At 36.6% G+C, this 25,046-nt stretch overlaps 3 protein-coding genes across 6 annotated transcripts in view; 1 reads left to right on the top strand and 2 right to left on the bottom strand.

Annotated features, from left to right (window-relative positions):
- LOC142228051 (uncharacterized) overlaps positions 1 to 16,626 on the top strand; it is a 46,951-nt gene extending 30,325 nt beyond the window's left edge. The window contains exons 2-4 of one of the 3 annotated variants that reach the window (XM_075298341.1): positions 12,861 to 15,666; positions 15,816 to 15,967; positions 16,123 to 16,626. In XM_075298341.1, the coding sequence (XP_075154456.1) occupies positions 12,861 to 15,666; positions 15,816 to 15,967; positions 16,123 to 16,251 (3,087 nt within the window). In that variant the 3' untranslated portion in view covers positions 16,252 to 16,626. Of the gene's footprint in view, positions 1 to 12,860; positions 15,718 to 15,785; positions 15,968 to 16,122 lie in introns of all 3 variants that reach the window. The other 2 variants (XM_075298340.1, XM_075298339.1) reach the window with 2 other exon arrangements.
- A 2,219-nt stretch (positions 16,627 to 18,845) lies between these two features.
- On the bottom strand, positions 18,846 to 20,908 carry Muc18B (Mucin 18B). Of its 2 annotated transcripts, XM_075298338.1 has the most exons (2): positions 20,197 to 20,908; positions 18,846 to 20,004 (listed from the first exon to the last, which is right to left on the bottom strand). In XM_075298338.1, exons 1-2 carry the CDS (start codon positions 20,801 to 20,803, stop codon positions 19,046 to 19,048), a joined length of 1,566 nt encoding a protein of 521 aa, XP_075154453.1. In that variant the 5' UTR covers positions 20,804 to 20,908; the 3' UTR covers positions 18,846 to 19,045. The 2 variants fall into 2 exon arrangements, with proteins under 2 accessions (XP_075154453.1, XP_075154452.1); XM_075298337.1 differs by having other exon boundaries at positions 18,846 to 20,908.
- Positions 20,909 to 22,629: 1,721 nt separating this feature from the next.
- Mur18B (Mucin related 18B) lies at positions 22,630 to 24,218 on the bottom strand. Its single transcript, XM_075298336.1, has 2 exons — positions 24,058 to 24,218; positions 22,630 to 23,995 (listed from the first exon to the last, which is right to left on the bottom strand). The coding sequence occupies exons 1-2, from the start codon at positions 24,106 to 24,108 to the stop codon at positions 22,880 to 22,882; spliced, it is 1,167 nt and encodes a 388-aa protein (XP_075154451.1). The 5' UTR covers positions 24,109 to 24,218; the 3' UTR covers positions 22,630 to 22,879.
- Between the last annotated feature and the right edge of the window lie 828 nt (positions 24,219 to 25,046).

Here is a 25,046-nt window from a genome sequence, read left to right as displayed (position 1 = left end):
CAGGAAGTACCACAATAAAATCATGACGATCTGTATGACAAACATCCATGCTAACCATTTTATCCTGGCGAGCCACCGTGGTGCAGTGGTAAGCATGCCCACCTTGCATACACAAGGTCGTGGGTTCGATTCCTGCTTCGACCGAACACCAAAAAAGTTTTTCAGCGGTGGATTATCCCACCTCAGTAATGCTGGTGACATTTCTGAGGTTTTCAAAGCTTCTCTAAGTGGTTTCACTGCAATGTGGAACGCCGTTCGGACTCGGCGTTTAAAAGGGAGGTCCCTTGTCATTGAGCTTAACATGGAATCGGGCAGCACTCAGTGATAAGAGAGAAGTTCACCAACGTAGTATCACAATGGACTGAATAGTCTAAGTGAGCCTGATACATCGGACTGCCACCTAACATAACCATTTCATCCAGACAGATCTATTTCATAAGGGAAAAGGAAAAATCTTTCCCAAAATGAAAAAAAGTACCTTCTCGAAACTGATACAGTACAATTCAGGTATGCTATTTATCATCCCTGCTCAGTAATGCTTGGGGTAAAGTGTTTCAAAGGTGATCGTTTTATACAGAGTTTGACAAGCGGTTCGGAATTAGTTATAGAAAGCAAGTTCCTCACCATTGAGTCTAACATAGAATTTGGCAGCACTCACTGATTTTCTTTGACTTAAATTAAATAATTTTTGAACTATTCCTCTTTATCTTGTAATGTCAGCGGTAATACATTTTGGTGTTTCAAAGAATTCAATTAAAATCGCTTATTTTCCATGTTCCCTGAAGACATGAGAATGCGTTTTATTGTACATTTAATACACATTCCATTTGAACATTTTATGCGTAAATATTTTCATTTGGTCCGGATGGGTGCAAGGATGCACTTTCGATATGTGTTTTGATTTATACCAAGTGCCCATCTACCTGTCTCACCACTGGAACTAGATCAACAGCATATTTACTTGTGGCCGTATGAATTGATTGGATTTCAACCAACTTAGCTAACCAAACTGAAGAAAGGAACAAAAAATTAAATAATTTCATTCGACGAGATCTTGTTGTGGTATGGTTACTCCAGACAAAAGTGAAACTGAACCATAACAAGTTTAAATTAAATCACCTAGTGAATTGGTCAAGTTTTAATTTTTCTATTTTCCCCCATTGAAATAAAAATGCGGTTGCAAAACTACAACATAAGGACTTTCCGACATTCTCTAAACATTTTGTGGCGCTTACAATTTCAATTATCTGACAATGAAATTGGTTGAGAAAATATTTTGTTAATATTATCGTGTGAATAAGTTTAACCTTATTACGGATCGCAATATTTATGAATATTTATGTAAAACCGAAGGTGTAGATAATTAATTTATTTTAAATGTAGGATTCATAATTCTGTAAACAAATCCAATTGAGATGCAGGTCATCAACACATTTGGGGGAGTATGGAGGAGTATATCTACGATACCTCAAATTTGTAATATCCGCCTTTTACTTTCTAAACTTCCCTGTTGCTCAACTTGGTGGTGCCTTGTTATGAAAATATGTCACGGAAATACGAAGATTAATTTTAAGGACATTTACTCTATACAAACTGAATCTTTAAGATAAGCTCTACACGAAATGTCAGAAACTTAATCTATGGAATTTACATATTATCTAGTGAAAAGATATGAACATTTAGGGCCTATGTTCTAGTTATCCTCTTCAAATTATTGAGAAAATTTTAAATTCCAACGGAAAAAAATTAAAAATTTTATGTCTACTAAATGCAATTTGAATCGTATTGAATATTCGATTAACTGTCAATCGAACTATTAAAAATTCTTAAGAATTGTACCTCATAGTCCTCTGGATTAAATTTGATTTACTAAATTTACTAGAAAAAGAACATAAGAAAAGTTATTATGTTACATTTTCCTCTGTCCCCTTATTCAGGTTAGTTTAATATAAAACACTGTTTCGAAAACGTTTTGAAATCAGACAATGGTTTTCCAAAAAGCTCAAATATTATTTACATAACATATTAAAATCATGAACGAAGAAAGAAAGTGTCGTTATTAATATTACAGCCATTCAAATCGTTATAAGGAATAATAAATAAAAAAGAAGCCAACATCGATATGAGCGATTGTTACATGAATGAATACTTGGCAAGAAACCACAATATGGGACATTGACTTTATGTAAATCCCACGGATAGATTGTAAATGTTTGCATATGGCTGCATGGCTACATTCACTAACACATATAAACGCACATGGACTCTAAAGCCTGTTAAAGACAGTAGGGTGAATTAGTTAAATTTACTGCACACCCAATATTAAGGACAAATTTCTTTAAAATAAAAAAATAATTTTAAAAAAAGCATATTTGTTCTTTTATTTTTTTTTTATCAAATTTAAGAGTATAATCTTTGAATTATACGTTCTTCCGTTAGAGTCGTATGTCTTTGAAGTACAACAATTTTTTTTTTTAAATTAAAGAAACATAATTTTAATTTAATGAAATAATCTTTACATTATTGAATCTTTGAATTAAAAATTAATAAACGTAAATTGTAGGCTGCCACTTATTTTGTGGATTCTGAAATACACTATACAATGTTTGCAAATTAACATATGAATAACTCATTTTTGTTCGTATAATGACTTTAAGTGTTGATCTTTCACAACCTCATGGTAAATAGTTTAATATTTCTCCTTTTTCACTTATACTAAGATGATGTAGAAAACATTGTAATTTTGAGGCCCCTTGTTCTTAAGACTTGATTCTTGAATTGGCACCAAGTGACCTTACGAAAATAAGCTCTATAGAATTAATATGAGCTATAGTTTTTGCCTGCTTGCCAATTTACTAGAGACGTACACAGAAAAAATATCACAAAACATTACAAAAAAAGGGTGATTGAAGTATAAAAGGTAATCAATTAAAAAAGTAATTGATACAATTACATTTAATTAAATAAAAATATATTTCGAAAAAATTAAAGGTTTTCTTTTTTAAATTAGGTTGGGCTCAAATCAAAAGAAAATTTCATTAGAATTTATAAACTCTTGTAAAATTACAAGAAAATTAATTTATCTAATACAGGGAGGCCAGGCGATTTTTGATTCTTCCCCCCAAATCTTAAGAAAAAAACCCCTAAATTGGTCTACGCTTTTTTCAAAAGCCCCCAAAAAATTTAAGAATGTAAAAAGTATAAAAAGGGTCCCAATAAATAATTGATTTCCAAAATTATGAAATTAATTGGATTTTTCAACCAAAATCAATTACATTTTTATTGAACCAACTACAAAAATTAATTGAAAGTGCCTGAAAAAATAAATTAATTGTTTAATCAAGTACATTTTTTATTTCTAATTCATTCTGTGATTGATACTATTATTTTTGTGATTGAAGAGAAATTTTAATTAAAAAATTAAAATTGCATCAAGTAATTTCGTAATTGAATCAAAAAAATTCTCTGATCTCTAATCTCAAAATTGCGTATTTTTTGTGGATTGTTAAAAAAAGCTTATAAAAATGTAAATGTTACAGCATACACGCAGAGTATCATATGATCACCTCGAACATGTTTCAAGAGCAAACTGTTATTTTTGTATCGTGACCATGTAACATGTTTGTCACTAAAATGTTATTTTCTCGTCCAATATAACCTCTTTGCCGAAATCAGATACATGATTTCCGAGAAAATAACATGGTTGCGAAAACCATGTTACATGGTCACCACCCAAAAATAACATTTTGCTCTTAAAACATGTTTGAGTTGATCATATTCCTTCTCTGGGTGTACTCTTAAATAACAACGAGTAATAAATCAAAACTAGGTGGATTTGAAGTATGGTGTCATTAACGATTTTCTTCTGTAGTGAACATCGGTATTCATGTGATTAATGTGATGTAATGTGATTCCATTACATCACATTATTCTATATAACATCCATTTATAATAAAGATAAATATGTAATTTGACAATGTGGTTTTTTATAAAAACGTCTGCCTCGTTTTATCATTGATTCAGATTAGTTCATCAACTAAGTATTGCCTGTATTTCATAGTCGATTTAATATAGTAAACTAATTTAATCCAATCGTTTTCTTAATGGCCGTTTAATATATCCTTCATTTTGTCATCATTCAATATTTTTATACCCTTCACCACTACTGTGGTACAGGGTATAATAAGTTTGTGCATTTGTATGTAACGCCAAGAAATAGTGGTCATAGACCCATCTTTTAGTATACCGATCGGCTTAGAATTAAATTCTAAGTCGATTTAGCGATGTCCGTCTGTCTGTCTGTCCATCCGTCCGTCTGTCTGTATATGTAATTTTGTGCACAAAGTACAGCTCGCAATTTAAGTCCGATCGTCCTTAAATTTGGCAGAGGGTCGTTTCTTGGGACAGAGACAATCGCTATTGGTTTTGGAAAAAATCGGTCCAGATTTAGATATAGCTGCCATATATATTTATCCCCGATGTGGTCATAGTTAGCGTGTTTATCAACCGATTTTCTTGAAATACCGTACATCCAAATATTTTATGAATCTCGAAAATCTTGCAAAATATCAGCCAAATCGGTTCAGATTGAGATATAGCTCCCATATATATCTTTCGCCCGATATGGACTTATATGGTCCCAGAAGCCAGATTTTTGGCCGAATTTGGTTGAAATTTTGCACTAGGAGTACAATTAGTAGTATAGTCAAGTGTGCAAAATTTGATTGAAATCGGTTCAGATTTAGATATAGCTCCCATATATATCTTTCGCCCGATATGGACTAATATGGCCCTAAAAACCAGAGCTTTGGCCCAATGTGGCCCAATTTTGCACAGGGAGTACATTTAGCATTGTAGCTATGCGTGCCAAATTTGATTGAAATCGGTTCAGATTTAGATATAGCTTCCATATATATTTTTCGCCCGATATGGACTTATATGGCCCCAGAAGTCAGAGTTTTGGCCCAATTTGGTTGAAATTTTGCACTAGGAGTACAATTAGTAGAGTAGTCAAGTGTGTCAAATTTTTTTGAAATCGGTTCAGATTTAGATATAGCTCTCATATATATGTTTTTCTGATTTCGACAAAAATGGTCAAAATACCAACATTTTCCTTGTCAAATCGCCACTGCTTAGTCGAAAAGTTGTAAAAATGACTCTAATTTTCCTAAACTTCTAATACATATATATCGAGCGATAAATCATAAATAAACTTTTGCGAAGTTTCCTTAAAATTGCTTCAGATTTAAATGTTTCCCATAGTTTTTTTACTAAAATTGTGTTCCACCCTAGTGCATTAGCCAACTTAAATTTTGAGTCTATAGGTTTTGTAAAAGTCTATCAAATTCTGTCCAAATCGAGTGATATTTAAATGTATGTATTTGGGACAAACCTTTATAAAGGGTGATTTGTTAAGAGCTTGATAACTTTTTTTTTCAAAAAAAAACGCATAAAATTTGCAAAATCTCATCGGTTCTTTATTTGAAACGTTAGATTGGTCCATGACATTTACTTTTTGAAGATAATTTCATTTAAATGTTGACCGCGGCTGCGTCTTAGGTGGTCCATTCGGAAAGTCCAATTTTGGGCAACTTTTTCGAGCATTTCGGCCGGAATAGCCCGAATTTCTTCGGAAATGTTGTCTTCCAAAGCTGGAATAGTTGCTGGCTTATTTCTGTAGACTTTAGACTTGACGTAGCCCCACAAAAAATAGTCTAAAGGCGTCAAATCGCATGATCTTGGTGGCCAACTTACCGGTCCATTTCTTGAGATGAATTGTTCTCCGAAGTTTTCCCTCAAAATGGCCATAGAATCGCGAGCTGTGTGGCATGTAGCGCCATCTTGTTGAAACCACATGTCAACCAAGTTCAGTTCTTCCATTTTTGGCAACAAAAAGTTTGTTAGCATCGAACGATAGCGATCGCCATTCACCGTAACGTTGCGTCCAACAGCATCTTTGAAAAAATACGGTCCAATGATTCCACCAGCGTACAAACCACACCAAACAGTGCATTTTTCGGGATGCATGGGCAGTTCTTGAACGGCTTCTGGTTGCTCTTCACTCCAAATGCGGCAATTTTGCTTATTTACGTAGCCATTCAACCAGAAATGAGCCTCATCGCTGAACAAAATTTGTCGATAAAAAAGCGGATTTTCTGCCACTGATTTTGGTAATAAAATTCAATGATTTGCAAGCGGTGCTCGTTACACGCACAGAAAAAACATGTTTGGACATGGTTGCCGCATCCATTTAATGCTTATTTAGAGTATGTAATTGTCGCGAAAACCATGTATTTTGTCTTTGTAAAAATAATTTTCGAGCGGAGAAAAATATATGTTGGCAATAAGCATTTAAATGGTTCTCAAATGCCGCAAACATGTTCTATTATTTAAATGATAGAATTTGAGACCATTATATGGTCAGGAAAATCATGTATCTGACCATTCAATTTTTTTACTTTTTTGCAGAGAAAAAAATATTTTTATAGTTTACGTATAGACATGTCTACAACCATTACATGGCCATAAAGACCATGTACATTGTTTTCGTGACCATTTAATTTTTTAATTTTTTTGCAGCGACAAGAATTTTATAAAAACATTGAGCAGGTACACACGATTTTCATTTTGCGCGTCAGTCGTGTGTTGATTGTTTCTTGGAATGGACGGAGAATACGGAATTATAGTGTTTTGTGTTAATTTATTTATTCAGAAATGGCACGTGGTTTTATGTGAATACAAACAAGGAAAGTGTAATTGTAAAAAATATACCTGGTTTTTGTTCTGCATTTTGATATATGGTATAATTTATTTTTATTTGCAGTTACATGATGTCTGCGTTTGTACATTTGATGGTCACGAAGTAAATATGGAATGATTTCTTATTGTTGAAATTGAACCAAACTAGAGTGTGTAAAAATATGTGAAGTTTGCTTGCACGACATTATAAATACAAATAAACAATGAATTAGTTTATAAATAAATAAAAACAAATAAATAAAGTTGATTTTGTGTTTTCTTTTCTCAAGTGGCGTCCTTTTTTCGACGACGAAAAAAGTTTTTTCATAAAAATCAAAACATTTTAGGTTGTGACCATGTTCTTTTAACTAGAAGAAAAACATTTTTGACGAATAACATAACATTTTAGATCGTGACCATTGTCTTTTAATGGAAACAAAATTCTTTTTATCAATATAATAACATTTTAGATGAGGACAATTGTATTTTTCTTAGAACCATGTTCACTGAGCCAACATGGTTGCAGGTTAAAATGTTACATGGTCGCCGCAAAAATAGCTGCTATCATATTATTTTGCTCTTCGAATATGATTGTGGCAATCATGTTTCTTCTCTGCGTGTAGTAAGTCTATTCATGATGAAATGTCAAAGCATACTGAGCATCTTTCTCTTTGACACCATGTCTGAAATCCCACGTGATCTGTCAAATACTAATGCATGAAAATCCTAACCTCAAAAGAATCACCCTTTATATAGGATGTGATATGGTATCGAAAATTTAGATCTACAAAGGATTGCAGGGTATAATATAGTCGGCCCCGCCCGACTTTAGACTTTTCTTACTTGTTTTTTTAGAAATTCTTATATTTTCAATGGCTTGAATATTGCAGATGTGGCATAGCTTTTGTAAATTGTTCCAAATGGGTGATTCATACAAACTGCTTTATTTAATAAGAAGGGTTAATTAAATTGCACTCAAAACGTGAACCCATCACGAAGGAGAATGTAGGTTAATTTTAACAAATTATAACCATACTGTATTAGAAACGCAAATATATAACAAATATAAATATTTTTCGCCAAACTGAAGACATTTATTTGGGTATAAATAATTTTTTTTTTCACTTGTTAAAGAACATTTTCTTTAAGTACATTTAGCTAATATAAATGTAAAATTATTAAAGTCTAGAATACTTTCTCATATTGCAGAAATTTTAACAAAAACATAATTATATCCCCCGAACTAAAATAGAGTTCAATTGGCTTTAGTGCCCATTTTTCATTTTTTCAGTATATGCAGGTTAGGCCTTTGCATTTTTAATAATAAATAAGAAATTAGAATATACATTATATCATCAATTCTTCTATACCTCCTGCATACAAATTGAAGATATAGAAAATTTCAAAACAATTATTGCAGATATTGTACATAAAACGTAATCTTTTGCAATATACTTGATTATGATTCGAGTGTGTAATATAATAATTGGAAAATAAACATTTATGTCAAAGCAAATATGTAAGTGGACATATGTGATCTATTGGAATAAATGGTTTTTAGCCATTTGTACAACCATAATCCTCTTTGATACGAATACGAATAACTTGGTATTACAGCATTAGAAAATTATGTCACCGCCAGTGTATGATGATGATGACGAACGACATCTGTGCAATTTTAAGCTTCCTATGAACTGTTGCATCCATTTACAGAAGCAATTATTTTACAACAGCAACAATAGCACAAAATAAAATTATTATTGTTATTTTGTATCCATATGCTATTTTATGGTGAAAGCAAAAACGGTTAGCAAGAGCCAAGATTATTAAGTTGGAACATCTTCACAGAGATTTCATGAACAATCTTTAGATTTATGACCGGCCACAAAACAATGATGATGACAATAATGATCATAATGATGACATTGGTTAGCCCATCCGTCCGTCCGACGGCCTGTCAGTATTCATATATGTAAACGAGTAAGATGATATTTATTATTATATTTCATTACAGCGATTACGACAAATTGCAAAAGTAAAGGAAAGACAAATCGCAAAGACTTGGAGTATCTGCATAATCCATGGAATTGTGGGTATTTGCAAAAGAAACAAAACCCATGGGAATTTGTTGGCAATTGCATTTCTTTTAGCATAGATTACATGCTAATGCACGCATATTCCAACACACAAACCCATGGCCAATCTCTATCATAGACCTACATATGTATGGATGACATAGGTATGACTGTGAATATGCAAATAACGAATGAAAACTATCGTTGACTTACGGCGGTGAGTGTCGGTTGTCTTCTTCATAATAGATCACATCAACCTATCGTCTGATTTGTGCGCCTGCGCTGCTGCTCTCTGATGAAATGCAAAAGAAGTCATGTTACGCATACTTATGACGACCGCCGCTTGTCTTTTACGTCGTCATTATTAAAATACAAAAGCAATGATAATTTATGACTTTGTATACCACCACCACCACCATCCTCCTGATCAGCGATTACTTAACAATTTGCTTAAATGTACATGATAATTGTAACAATTACCATGGTTTTTGTTCGGACGCAACTTCACGGGGCATGTGTTATGCATATAAAAGACATTGTTGTTATTGTATTCATGGCATCATTGCAAATGACCTAGCCAATATCATTGGACATATCAATAGGTATGAATGATATGGATTATGTCATTTACCGTTCTATTAAAGAAAAAAAGAATATTCTAAATGTTTTACATTTAAATAAAGTAAATAACACTGTGACCCAAAATTAAGCTTTTTGGCCCTAGACAAAAAATCACTTATCCCAGCCGAAAGTACTCGATGAGAGGAGAAAAGTAATTTCTGGATTTTGTCAGATTGGTTGCCGTTTGTCTTTTATGAGCCTCTAAAGTTTTGTCGCTAAATTCGATTTTGAGCACTTTTTGCAATTTTCGTATGGCCATAGCTCAAAAAATGCTGTGAATTTATTTTTGAGGTGTTAAGCAAAATTTTAGCTCTTGATTCGGTCAACAAAAATGGTGAATATATTAAGTCGGAAAATATTCAACTTCATGTTCAAAATCGCAAAAATTACCACATTAACAACCGATTGAGCTGTTGAAGATTTTACCAAACAGTCGAGGGAAGAAATGTAGCTTATAAAATTATAAACAACTTTGTACTACATGCCAAATTCATATGACCACTCCTTGATACTCATTTTGCAATTTTATTTATTTATTTTTCGTGTTTTGTATACGAAACAACAAAACAAATGCGTATTTGTAAAATCGTTGTTGTTATTGCTGTTGTTAAAAATGAAAATTAATAACATTTAAAGGGTGATACAATCAAAATTTGGTCAATATAAACTTGCCGTATTTCTTTCAATTTTGCATTTAAAAAACCTGAACACCCCTCATTTTGGAAGTGTGTTTGTGTAGAATGTTGCTCCTATTTTGATTTTGGAATTCACTCTTCAGTTGTCAAAATGCCGTCCAAGCAAGAAGAGCAGCGTATCAAAATGTTTCTCGCGCATCGCGAAGATCCGAGCTACTCGCACGCAAAGCTGGCAAAATCGCTAAAAGTTGCCAAATCAACCGTTACAAATGTAATTAAAGTGTTTGGGGAACGTTTGTCGACAGCCAGGAAGTCTGGATCGGGGGGAAATCGAAAACCGGAAGCCGCTGAGACGACAAAGAGAGTTGCCGGTAGTTTCAAGCGAAACCTCTCTCTCCGAGATGCCGCAAATAAGCTGGGTGTATCGTCTACAACCATGTATCGAGCCAAAAAACGAGCCGGACTATCGACTTACAAGAAGGTAGTGACTCCAAATCGCGATGATAAACAAAATACAACGGCCAAAGCGCGATCCCGGAGGCTGTACACGACGATGCTGACGAAGTTTGACTGCGTGGTAATGGACGACGAAACCTACGTCAAAGCCGACTACAAGCAGCTTCCGGGACAGGAGTTTTATACGGCAAAAGGAAGGGGAAAGGTAGCAGATATTTTCAAGCACATAAAACTGTCAAAGTTCGCAAAGAAATATCTGGTTTGGCAAGCCATCTGTACCTGTGGCTAGAAAAGCAGCATTTTCATAGCTTCCGGGACTGTCAACCAAGAAATTTACGTGAAAGAGTGTTTGAATAAACGTCTGCTGCCTTTCTTGAAGAAACACGGTTGTTCCGTACTGTTTTGGCCGGATTTGGCATCTTGCCATTACGGTACAAAGGCCATGGAGTGGTACGCCGCCAACAACGTGCAGGTGGTTCCCAAGGACAAGAACCCTCCGAACACGCCAGAGCTCCGCCCAATTGAGAAATACTGGACTATTGTCAAGCGGAACCTAAAGAAGACCAAAAAACTGCTAAGGACGAGCAGCAGTTCAAGGCAAACTGGCTTTCTGCGGCGAAGAAGGTGGACAAGGTGGCTGTACAAAATCTGATGGCAGGTGTCAAGCGTGAGGCCCGGCAATTCGGATTTGGAAAAGCGAAAGCCTAACTGAATATTTTTCCTGAATTTTATACTAATTGAACTTGAAAAAGAATTTTAATTTGATTTTTTAAATAAACGATTTCACCGATTTACACGCGTTTTCCCTTGACCAAATTTTGACCGTATCACCCTTTATATGGCAAAAATGCGTATCATATGAAATTGGCATGTACTACAAAGTTGTTCATAAATTTATAGGATACGCAAAAATGCGTATCATATGAAATTGGCATGTACTACAAAGTTGTTCATAAATTTATAGGCTACATTTCTTCCCTCGACTGTTTGGTAAAATTTTCAACAGTTCAGGAGCTGTAGTCGAAAAACCGAAAAAAATCGGTGATAAAAGTACTAATTTTATCGACATTTTTGCAGTTTTGAGCATGAAGATGAAAATTTTCCGACCTAAAGGTGGGTATTAAGTTCGAGTTTATCCGCTAAAATCGCTACAGTGAAAACTAAATCAGTAAAAAAAGGCATAAAATTATACATATTTGTTGCAAATTTTCACAAAGTTTGTAGTCCTTAAAGTGGGTTAATAAGAAAAGTAATCATAAAAAAATGGCGATTTTAGCGGCTAAACTCGAACTTAATACCCACCTTAATATATTCAGCATTTTTGTTGGCCGAGTTAAGAGCTACTAGATTTACTGAATACGTCAAAGATGAATTCACAGCATTTTTCAAAATCGAATTTGACGACAAAACTTTAAAGGGTCATAAAAGACGAACGGCAACCAATCTAGCAAAATCCAGACATTACTTTTCTTCTCTCATCGAGTACTTTCAGCTGGGATAAACGATTTTTTGTTTGGATTTTTTGTGTTGCACTGTGTAATCGGTTTAAAACTTTTTGAAGACCAAGGATTCCCTTACAAAAATCGATAACGATAACATTTTCCGTTAATTCGAAAAGCGGTTTTTGAACATCGGTTAACCGGTTTTTTGTATCCCTATGAAATTTCTATCTAGATTTTTTCCGATAGTCGAACTTCATAAAAAGACGTACTGAGGAAGTTAAAAATCCAAATCTCATAAAAAATAAACAAAAAGTCGCATTTAACTTTGACTGTATTAAATGTAAAATTATTACAAAACAAAAGGCAAGACATTGAAAGTATATCACGAATTAAATGTTCATTTTATTACAATGAATTGTTAACACAAAGCTCGAATTATAAATATAAATGTGAGAATATTATAAATTATAAGATTCTTTGCCAAATTTTGTGTTAGCTTACAAGGGAGTGATCCAAAGGTTTGTTTTCTTTAAAATTAATTATTAAAGAAAAGAAAGAAATTGATAAACTCTTTTATATTAATATTCACAAACATTTTTATTTTTAATTATTTAATTAATTATATGATTACATATTTTCAGCTTTTGTTAATATTTATTTCTGTTTGTTTGGGTAAACAAAATTTGTTTTAGGTTGGGGGGCGCAACGAAATTTATACATTTTTGGGGGCGAAGCAAATTGGGTTGGGAAGCTCTGATTTAATAAATAAGTGTAACTCACATAAAGCTAATACAAAGATGAAAACGATTCTCATACTTCAAGAATTCTTTCCATTACAAAATATAAAAATTATTTTTTTTCCTCAATAACTTTCTTAATATTTTTCATTTCAGATGCGACGACATCGGAAGCATGTGGACGTTACGCAATTGCTGCTATTAATAACGTTCTGCACAATATTTCAATATTATGGAATAGTGTTATGTGCAGCTCCCGCTCCTTTGGACTATTTAGCTCCGCCCCCATTACCCGCCTCGGCCGCACACCCATCTCAACCCACACACTTTAAACCAGCGAGACCTTCGAATAACCTCGGCACTGAAAGTCGGACTGTTCCCTTATATGCACTAAATAATGGGCAAACAGTAACGAAAACTCCAAGTGATCCGGGATTTATAAGCCGAGTGGCACGTTGGTTTGGATTCGCCAATCAGGAGCATATAGCAGATCAACAAACGAGTGCAGCAAATGCCAATAATCATGCCGCCTACCATTATCCAAGGCCACAACAGCAGGGCTCAGGTAATAAGGAACCTTGTAATCTCTGTAACAAATACCCTTGGGTACCAATGATGCACAATAGTGTGCATTACCCATGGGATCTAACGAAATTGAAACAAGGACAATCGGCAGGATATACGCGAAACCAACCAGCAAACATTCCACTCCCAGTAGCACAATTGCAACATGCTGCATCGAGTGTTAAACAAAGGGCAGTACAATTTAATTATCCCTTGTTGCCACCAGCTGCAGCTGCATCAACGGCTCAGGGTCAGTATGTAGGTGGAGGTGCTCCACAGTACTCATCAGGACCTTTTATACCCATGACAATACCAAATTTGAATAATTTGGCCCAACTGCCCATATATAATGCGAAACCCTTCAGGGAATCAAACTCTTTGCAGCCTGCCCAATCACCATACCGGCCATCAAGTCCAGTGACGGACTTACCACTAGCTCAACAGCAACTTCCATCTACAGAGGCAGCACATTTCAACGATGGTATCGCTTCGGCTCAATCAGAATTGAATCTCGATTCGGTTATACCCACACAAATACCCCCCTCTACTGGGGACAGAGATGCCAGTTTTGAGATAGTAAAAAGTCACCAACTTACTGATTACGTATCCTCTGTTGAATATCCTGCCACATTTGTTCAGACACAATCATTTGATATTACTTCCTCGAGCACCGCAGTTCCTACGAATCATCAACCGGACCTTCAACCAGTTATAAGCACCGGTCGTTATCAGTACTCCACATTGAGTCCGTATTTAAGTCAACATATCCCGGCTTCACAGATTCTAACAGAACCGGGAAATTTTGTTGCCGAAAGTCATTATTCGCCACAGCAGTCAACGCTGCCGGCTGAGTATTATGAACAGAGCACAATACAGGACAGTGGACACGATCAGGCCTTCGACAACTATGACAACTATGCGTCAGCTTCAGTTCAGAACTCATCCATTGTGGGTAATGTCAATTATGATACATGGACTTTGGAAACCAATAACTACGAATATGCGACCACAACACCAGAAGAGTATTCCAATACGGATGTGGAAACCACAACAAAATCGGATCCATACCATTCCACAACAAAATCGGAACCATACCATACCATACCAACGGAAGCGTCGAACGATAATGATGTCGAATTTATTGCATCGGTACAAACAAGCAACCAAAACAATAATGGCCAACAATCAACCAGACTTTGGCCTACAAAGACACGTGGAAGAGATACCCCCAAGCGACTGTTGGATGCTCCAATACAACATATAAGTGGAAACTTAGGTGTACCCAGACCGTTCACACGAGATCCCTCAAAACTGGATTTACGGGTGGTAGCGAAAAACCACAAAACCCTTGAAGAAGTATCATCGCAACAGTCCACGCAGACGCTATCGCCTGCGTCTCCAACACCAACATCGACATACAGTTCTTTGGATGCTAGCGGACAATTCGCAGGAATGTCCCCACCAGCAATGCCCACACAGGCACACAAAAACCACTTCATACAGTTCACCACTAAAATCCAACCTCGTCCTTTCGAGCCAACTCGCAATGATTTGACCACTCAAGCATCCACAAAACCTGGTTTCTCATCCTGGGTTAAAGCTCAAAATGCAGATTTGCATACGCCAGCTGAGACAATGTTGGTGAATGTGAAATCTGCCCTTAATTCTCAGACTCCATCGAAGTCGCGTACAAATGCAAAATATTTAACAAAAATACTGGCATCGAATTTAAGAGAACTTTTGCAGAAAGAGCACGCTTCTTCGCCAAAGCTAAAGAACAGTCCAAATGCGTTGAGCATAGATCTACATGCCTTGCAAAAGAACATTGATGATTGGACAGAGCAGGAATATACCTCATTATCACATCGCCCTAGCACACCTACAATATTGGGCAGATCCAAGCATATACCAAAGGAATTTCTGCCATCAACAACCATTACCAGTACCAGCTCGGCAATAGTGAAGCCTCAAAGGCAATCGAAAACCACCAAGGGATTTCTAGATGCTTCCGAGCTACCGGCGTCCGTAAATAGCCTAGAACCATTGTACGAAAGAGCAAGTACGAAACGTTTCCAATACACAGCCATAAACGACAACCATATTCAGGACATCTATGACAGCCAGGAAATGATCAAGTATACAACAACTACTCCCCAAACTCCTATAAGTGTCACTCCAACGACCTCGAGCTCTACCACGACGACAACGACGACTGGTCGTCCCTTATATCACATAGATATGATTGATCAAGAACCTGAGGAACTTTGGCGAAAGGCCAAAGTATCCATATCGCCCAAAACAAAGGAGAAAGTTTATGTGGTAACACCACAGCCCGTTTTCTTCCCCCAAAGACAGATTCCAGCAACATCTACTACGGAACGACCATTCGATGGATTAGGTAGTGCTTTTAAATCACCCAGGTTTTTAGTTAGACCTACTCCCGGAAATGGTAAATAAACTGCACACCCTAATAGTCCGAGCCCGCATATCCCTAAACCCAAATATCCTTTTTTCCAGTTACAGCCAGTAATCTTTTGAAAATTTTAGGTACCAACGAAGGCAGCCCGAGGCACAAGTTTGATTCATCCCAAGAGCATTACAGCAGTAGTTCCTTCTTTATTCCCGATCAGCTCGGTTTGAGAGGTCTGTCGGCGTATGTTCCCTCGCAACCGGTTGAAATCATCGATGGCAATTCCAAAGTAAAGCATTTTAATAAAAAAATTCAAGATTAAAATTCGAAGTGACGACACTAATTTACAATTCTTCCTTTGCCCCCTTACACTACACATCACCCATTTCCACATCATACGAATTCGCATTCCCCTCACCACAACCATACCCACTATTATTTCAGGTTCTGAAGATTGTGAAATCACCAAAAAATCTGGAAACAACCACCTCGCCTCAGAATATAATGGATCTAACCAAGGAAAAATTTGTCAACTCCAAGAAAAAGACTAAAATTGAACCCTCGCCTAGATAAATTCGCTCCTATGACCTGCAACCTAACGTCCTTGTAATATAGTCCACCGCCTTTCACCAGTTTTCTTTTCATTATTTTTTTTTTTATTTGCGCATCAACATCTTTAGCATATTTAGAATTTTAGCTTTAATTTTCATTTTTTTTTTGTTTTTCAATGCGAGGGTCGGGGTTCAGTAAGTATTCCTTCATCCAGCCCTCGATGCAATATATGCCTGCCAATGTATAGGAAATAGTCATCATAATAAACAATCATAAATAATACTTATTTATGTAGTAATTAATTAATAAACTTATTTTTAATTATTATAATCTATATGAATTTGTAAATAAAGTTATAAGTATAAATACAATTGAAAACAAAATAAATTTCAAAAAGTATATATTTTATTAGGTATTTTAATGAGTGGTAAGAGATAAAGTAGTTTGATAAACTAGACCAAGTAAAAAAACTTCCGAATAATTCGTATAATTGAGGAATAATGCGGCATTGGGAATGACATGAACCCATTACCTAGCAAACTCCTCCACTTTTCTCGCCTTCGCTACATTTGCGTTACCATAGTTGTTACCATGTGGACGTTTTGTGAAGTCCCATTTTCTTGGGGCGGTCTATTCGATTTCATGAGCTCACATTAAGGTTCTGCTCGGTCGGATATTTTCGCAAAGTACTTGTTAGTCTCAGCAACTGTACCTAATCTAAACTAACCTAATCATCGGTTCAGAATCACAAGATTTTTCCAAATATTAATCCTTATTAATTAACCGATCTTATTAAAATTTAAAGAATGTACATGCAATCTTTTAGGATACCTTTTAGACAAACTGTCGATTGTCGGACTTTTCCACTATGCCCATTTCGACTTTTTGACCATTCAACTGTTTCCAAATTTCTAAAAGTCATTTTTTGGGATCTTTGAGAAGTTCGTCGTTTGGAAATTTAGTAACTAAGTATGTCCTCTGCGCTTTCCGTTGCATATTGAATTTGTCTCTCAAATGACTTTAAAGCCGCTAGCGTATTTTGAACTTCATTCTTATTTCAAATACAGAAGAGATCGTCGACGTAATTGGGCATTATTTTTTAGTTAGTGGTCAATTATTATATTACTGGTCCAAGAGAACTTCCATAACAATAACGGCGATAATCGTTGAGCTGATCCTCTTGGCATTCCTTTCCTTTTTTAAGCGATAAGTGAACTTAATATTCCCCATACGAGGGTTGTCTTCCCATTAAGATCTATATACTCTGGCATGCGTTTGATCCAATTTTCGAAGCACTTTTGCCACTCTGATTGAGGTATCTCCAAAACATATATTCTGAACGCATCAGCCGCTTCTTCAGGTGTCGAACTTTCGATTGCTGTTTACTTTTGTCTCCTTAAGCGTAAATCCACGATTCATCACTTGTCACGATGTCATAGACGTGTTTGGAAGCACCGCGATCACATTTTTGAAATGCTCCAAAAATGTGATCGCGGTGCTTCGCAGAATTGACACGAACCCGTTTTTGAGCGATTGACAAATTGTGTGGAATTCAAAGTGAACAAATTTTGTTGACGGTCAAATATTGAATTATGCTGGTCCTCATCCAATATTGAATTATGCTGGTCCCACTAACTCCTAAGGTTGTCTCAATCTCACGATAGATCATGCGAAACGTTCGGAGTAAGTATGTCAAAACGTTCGGAGTAAGTATAACCTCAAAAAAGTCAAACTTTACGATAGAGCTATCAGTCGGCAGCTGGCAACACTAGGGCTGCCCAATCTGAGCATATAAAAAGCAACACTGGTATTGTCAATTTTCATTAACAGTACATTATTAGTTCCATATACTATGTAGAAAGGGGACTTTCTTGTCTATTCTTTGCCATCGCTCGTGTAACCTTTCGTTCGTTGGGTTAATGATAACTCTTCCCTCGAATAGGGTAAACAATTCAGAAGCGTATATTTGTTTAATTGCTGTGATTGAATATTTGTTTCATGCGATCATGACACAGCCTTGTACTTGTTCGAATGCAGCCTTACAAGCATCCGATAATTGTTGTAAACGACCCTGGCCCTATCGAACAATGTCTTCAACATCTCTAATCAGAGCTTCTTCAATTCAACATAAAGTAAACCATGAAGATAAGGGAAAAATCCCAATGCTAACAATTTTAATTAATATTTCAATGAATTTCGCATGCAAGTAGGTGAAATGCCAAACACTAAATTGGCTACCACTGTCATTATCAATTCTATATCCCAAAATTTGCTACTTTTTCCCCACCTTGCTTTAGAAACGAAAATACGAAATTAGACAGCAAGACAAAATCTCATTGATAAATAAAACAGCGCCAATAAAAATACCAATTATCGGTAGATAGGTGTTTACTTTTTCATGTATTTGTTTGTCATCTATCAGTCATAATAGCGAAAGTGATTCTGACAATGAAATGGTTAAAAACAATTTTGAATTGCCTTTAGATTGAGACATTGAACGGTGACTTCCCACGATTAGAACCCATAGCGATAAAAGCAAAATTATATTCGGTTATTAGATTTCTATTAAATACGCAATCGCCTGTCATGTCCATATCATATGCGAAGAACTCAAATCGGTTTGAATATTGTTTTTTTATTTATTTCAGGTAGATTTCTTTGATTCAAGATAAGCATATAAAAATGGTCAAAGAACCAACCTACTTTGATTATAGTTCAGTTACAAAAATTTATTCATACCTTTCGTTGGACATTAATTGAAAAACATACTATCCCTTACCTTCCTTTTTGGAGCGTTTATTTAGCTCTCAAGAAATTAAAGACTTTCGACACCTTCTTTACATTGGAAATTAGAAGAACAATAGTTTTTCACGGGATCAAAGTTCTGATCCGGTGGACACTGTACTTCATAGGGCGAAATTTCGCCATTAACCTCGGCACAATAGTTGAATTTGTTACAACTGCCATCTTGCGGGAAGAATCCAGTTGTTGGACATACAAAACCATGGCTTCCAGGAGTAGTTGTATTACCGCTTTCGGTGGTGGAGGTGTCACTTTCTGTTGTTGTAGGTCCTTCGGTTGGTGTAGTTTTATCATCCTCAGTAGTTTCGTTAACCTCTGGGGTTGTTGACATCTCTGTAGATCCTTCAGTTGTTTCATCACTTTCTGTGGTGATTGTGGTAGCCTCCGTTGTGGTTTTTGCTTCCTCGGTAGTTTCGTTATCTTCCGGAGTAGTTGAAGTTTCTTCAGGTTTGTGCGTTGTAGTGTCTTCGGGAGTGGTTGTGCTGACAGACTCTGTTGTATCATTAGTTTCCGTTGTAGTACTTCCTTCTTCGGGCTTGGTTGTGGTTGTTGTATGGTCTTCCTCAGTAGTTTCAGTGTGTTCAGGAGTTGAGGCTGTTGATGGCTGCTCGGTTGTCGTATCGTTTTCCTCAGTTGTTGTATTGTTTTCCGTGGTTGTGGTATCTTCTTCGGATTTAGGTGTTGTTGGCGTCTCAACAGGTTTTTCAGTGGTCACGTCTTCAGTGGTTTCTGTGTGTTCGGGTGTTGTAGTGTCAACGGGTTCCATTGTAGTCACCACCTCCGTTGTTGTTATTGATGGAGTAGTTGGTGTTTCTATTGGTTTCTCGGTGGTGTCATCTTCAGTAGTTTCGGCTACTGTAGGAGTTGTTGGAATTTCTTCCGGTTTATCTGTGGTTACATCCTCTGTGGTTTCCTCTGGTTTAGGTGTAGTTGGAAGTTCCTCAGGTTTTTCTGTGGTTTCCTCTGGTTTAGGTGTAGTTGGAGGTTCCTCAGGCTTTTCTGTGGTTTCCTCTGGATTAAGTGTTGTTGGTGGTTCTTTGGGCTTCTCAGTGGTTTCCTCTGATTTGGGTGTAGTTGGAGGTTCCTCAGGCTTCTCTGTTGTTTCCTCTGGTTTAGGTGTAGTTGGAGGTTCCTCAGGCTTTTCCGTTGTTTCCTCTGGTTTAGGTGTTGTTGGTGGTTCTTCGGGCTTCTCAGTGGTTTCCTCTGATTTGGGTGTAGTTGGATGTTCCTCAGGCTTTTCTGTTGTTTCCTCTGGTTTAGGTGTAGTTGGAGGTTCCTCAGGCTTTTCCGTTGTTTCCTCTGGTTTAGGTGTAGTAGGAGGTTCCTCAGGCTTTTCTGTGGTTTCCTCTTGTTTAGGTGTTGTAGGAGGTTCCTCGGGTTTCAAAGTAGTGTCATTATCATCTGTTGGAGCCTTAGGAGTGGTCGGAATTGTTGGATTTTCCACGTTATCGTCTGTTGTTGGTCTTGTTGGAATTGTGGGATTTTCTACATCTGGCGGTACAGTAGGATTCTCAGAAACAGCTTCATCATCGTCAGCGGCAGTTGGAGATTTTATGACACAGACTCCTCTGCGGGAATCAAAAATCTCTCCTTGGGTACAACTCAAATCCATTTTGGTTAAGCCTCCATATTTGTTGGCATAACATCCATAATAGTGAACCGAATTATCCGATACTGCAAAAAATCCAGGATATTTACAAATCGTTTCTTCAGCTGCAGTGCAAATTACGGTACTGATAGCCACAACAAGCAACACACAATGGTATTTCATGGTGAGGCGATAAATTTCAATTTAATCGAATATCGAATCGAATCACTATTCTGACGGGTTATAACTGCAAGAACCGTTTTTGGCGAAAGAATTGAACGAAATGATCGCACGAACAGAAGCAACTAAAGGTTTTATATCACCATTATCAAAATCGTCAATACATCTATCGAACACCCTCCCTGCACCCAATGTACCCTTGATTTAGGGTTCTGTGGTTCTATCACAAAAAAATTCGTAATTAACTGATAAATTGAAATCTCTCTACTAGAACAATACATACAGATATGGAGACATTGAATGAATGTCTTATCTGCCCCTCAGTGTTTTGTCATTATCCGTAAAAGTGAAATGTTTTAGATTTGATATTGGGCGAATGTATGTTATTAAGCAATTGGGTAGTCGAAATTTCCATTTAATCAGAGTTGGCTGAATTTCTGAGAAATGATTCGCCTTCAGCAGTAACCATTCACCTGGGTCGAATGCAATTTCTCAAGATTATCTGTTGGGTTTCGATATAAAAAGCTATGGCGGCACAATTTCCATGACGCTCCTCTTGTTATATAGTATGGCCCAAATCGAAGTCTCCCTTTTTATAACCGTTTTCTTTTTGCATGTTTGATTTTTACCTCCACCTAACCTAAATTTGCCATTCTATTTGTAATACAACGAAATATTGGTCCGACTGTTGAAATCATGCTAAATTCTTAACGAAAACGGCTATCGATTTGAAACTTTGCTTAAATAGCTGTTATTGATGTAGGTCGGACCAAATAAACAAACCCTAGGTTTGGCATACGGAGCTTCTTGGGGGAGTAAATTTCATCCGATAGCGTTGAAATTACCATGTTAAAATTGGTACCTACAACTTAGAAAACTACGTTGCGAAGTTTTATGATACCTTGCCATCAGCAAAACCCAATTCGATTATGCAAGAAAGGCTTTAGCAGAATTATTTCACGGCCTGACTGAACTTTCGGTCGTATACACTTATTTTTTTAATAATTAACTCATTTCATTTTATCATCCTGACATTTCTTTGGCTATTTTTTTTTTGTTTGAAGAAATATAATTATGTTTAGTCACGATAAAATTAACAGGTAGTGACTGCGAAACAGATGATTCTAATGTTTTAGGGTTCTTTTCTCAAAGCGTCCTATAAACAAAAAAAAAAAAAAACAATGTTGTCGTGGCGCAATGAATTACAAACCCAGCAGAAAAAGCGTAGCTAGAAGATTATTGAAAATGTTACTTTTGGATGTGAAAGTGGTTCAAAATTGGCTCAGAAACGACGACTACATGAGTTTGTTATACGGTGCGAGTCATGGTTTTAAGCATCCGCTGCGCATTAGTTCTTTAGATTTGATATTTCTTTATATCTCCGTGGTGCAATGGTTAGCATGCCCGCCTTGCATACACAAGGTCGTGGGTTCGATTCCTGCTTCGACAAAACTCCAAAAAGTTTTTCAGCGGTGGATTATCCCACCTCAGTAATGCTGGTGACGTTTCTGAGGGTTTCAAAGCTTCTCTAAGTGGTTTCACTGCAATGTGGAACGCCGTTCGGACTCGGCTATAAAAAGGAGGTCCGTTGTCATTGAGCTTAACATGGAATCGGGCAGCACTCAGTGGTAAGAGAGAAGTTCACCAATGTGGTATCACAATGGACTGAACAGTCTAAGTGAGCCTGATACATCGGGCTGCCACCTGACCTAACCTAACCTATATCTCCCTAATCGAAATAATCGATCTGAATTAAAAAAAAGTATTCAATTATGTAAATCATCGGAATGTAACCCTAAATCTTCTTGTGAACAATTGAAAGAATCGAGTTTAAAGCATTTAAACGTTTATTAAAAATATCGTGCATTAACATAGGAGAATATATATTTAAACACACCATCATCATTGGAATAGAATATCTAAATCGGTATATAACCATCTGGAAAAAAATCAAGATATAAAAACAATAATTTCTTTGACGAATAATCAGGTGTTATGACTTAAGGTTCAGTTTTGTTTTTGAACTTAATTTTTTTCGCAGATTGGCCATAATACAATTTCTTAATGAACAAAATTTTCCTATTCGTCATCGTCCTCTGATACTGAGTCATTGGGTACTTGAAGAGTGTCGAGGGCACAGAAACCAGTTACGGTATTGAACTTGGAACCCACTGGACAATGCATGACCTCAGCCTTAAGTGTGTCCTTCTTGAGCAGGCACATGAAGTAGTAGCTATCACTGACACTTGAAGGGAAGGCTCCTTGGCTGGGGCAAACAAATGTTAGACTCTCTTGTTTTACCATGGCCTTGTGTAGCTTCTCTTCTTCCTTGGCTCTTTCCTCAGCAAGTTTTTGTTCCTCCTTTTGGCGTTTCTTTTCGGCCTTCAAACGGTCTTTTTCCAATTTCAATGTCTGCTTGTCCTGTTCCTTGATTAGTTTCAGTTCGGCCTTGACTACATCGATATCTTCGAATAGATTCCATGTGAATGAAGGATGAAGGGGCATTCCGGTTTGAGGCAAGTTGGCAAGGTCAAGGAAGCATTTACCCAATTCAGGATAGAATATTTGATGGGGCGAGCATTTGACATGGAAGACATGGAAACCACCACCGATTAAGCGAGGTTCGCACAAATAGTAGGAGGTATTGCTCAAGGCATCAGCAAAGCCACCCTTCACCATGCAGAAATCTTCAGGGAAACACGATGAAATGTCACGAGCACAACGGCCAAAGCGGGCACTGTAGGCTTCATTGGAGGCACACATTTTGGTTACAAGGTGGTTATTGCCATCTGGGAAACCTACTGAGCTGCACAAATGATACGCGTGACAGTTGCTGGCATCAGTTTCAACGCCGGGGGTGCTACACATTGGTGGTTGTGTTGGAACAGCTACAGTTGTTTCCTCCTCCACATTGGCCACGGTTGTTGTTGTTACAACTACGTCGTCATTGGGCATCTGGGTGGTCAATGTGGGGCAGTCCTCTGGTCGCAAGCAGTCACGACATTGCTCCTCGCAATTGCATTCACATTCTACTGGGGCCTCGGTTGGTAGCACTCCTGAACTCTCCTCCATTTCTCCTTCGGCAACCATTCGATTCCAATCAGCGCGCATAGTTGTTTCCTCATTGTCACCCACCAATGGGGCAACAGTCGTCGTCAGTAAATCGCCATCTACAGTACCAATATTGGCCAAAATCTACCAAATACCAAATTATGAGAATAATCCAACTGCAAGGATAAAGGGGATGCGTTTCTTACCACTACGTATAGGGCTGCAAGGCCCAAAGCCAACCTTCTAAGTTCTGCCATTGGTGTTGTCGTTTCTATTGTTTTTCGAATACTTGATTTCCCAACAGAATTGTCAGTTGTTTTTATAGGCCCTCCTACGGGTGAATTACAATGTCGGTTATCCAATTATCTTGGTCAAATACACTACTCGTGTAAATATATATGATGTGTCATCTGTGTGACTCCTTGCGCACAAGCGTCTCGATCACAAATCTTCATAGATAAGTTTCTGCATGGAAACGCAAAAAAGTGCAGGGGATGATCAGACGATCACTCAAAATATAAACAAATTATCTGGGACAGGGGCAAGTAGACAAGCAATTTTGCTATAATCACAGAAAGACTTTTACAACTTTTTTTTTTATTACTATAACAACATCCGCTTGGAATGGAATTTGCCATTTTTTCACAAATATAAAATAACAAAACTCATTCATGTTGACTTCATTTGAGTCATCGCACAACAGGAAGCGGAAATATGATTTTGGCATATAAGTGCTTTAGAATATCAACGAATGTAATAGGATATTGGAAGTCGCCATCATGATTTTACTCTAGGTCACTTTTATATAGATACACCCAAAAAAATTAATCTTCCCTCCCAACACACAAATATCGCTTCCATCAATACACAATCAACGCATAAACTAAGCAATTCTATTTTTAGAGTCAGCAGACTGAAAGCATCTTTATTTGTTGTATATTTCTGATACACCCATTCCTTTAAAGGACGTACCAAATACAACTTGTAGATATGTCACAAATAACAATAAATTAATTTTCCATATATTCTAATATAGTAATCCCAGCAAAAAAGAGCTTTCAACAAGTATATACGGACTTAAGTTCGGCCGGGCCGATCCTTAAATACTAACCACCATGAATCAAAAATATAATTATTTCCTTAGAAAACTCTTCGTCAATACACAATCAACGCATAAACTAAGCAATTCTATTTT

This window comes from Haematobia irritans, chromosome 3, assembly GCF_050003625.1.
Source record: "Haematobia irritans isolate KBUSLIRL chromosome 3, ASM5000362v1, whole genome shotgun sequence".
NCBI classification, from domain to species: Eukaryota; Metazoa; Arthropoda; class Insecta; order Diptera; family Muscidae; genus Haematobia; species Haematobia irritans.
The sequence above is the reverse complement of the archived record's forward strand: the minus strand, read 5'-3'. Positions and strand labels throughout refer to the sequence as shown.

Bases quoted from the DNA above. Each gene is read 5' to 3' on its own strand.
- Muc18B (XM_075298337.1), bottom strand. From the start codon at position 20,803: ATGAAATACCATTGTGTGTTGCTTGTTGTGGCTATCAGTACCGTAATT.
- Mur18B (XM_075298336.1), bottom strand. From the start codon at position 24,108: ATGGCAGAACTTAGAAGGTTGGCTTTGGGCCTTGCAGCCCTATACGTA. The intron at 23,996-24,057 runs GTAAGAAACGCA...GGTATTTGGTAG, and splicing joins TTGCAGCCCTATACGTAGTG to ATTTTGGCCAATATTGGTAC.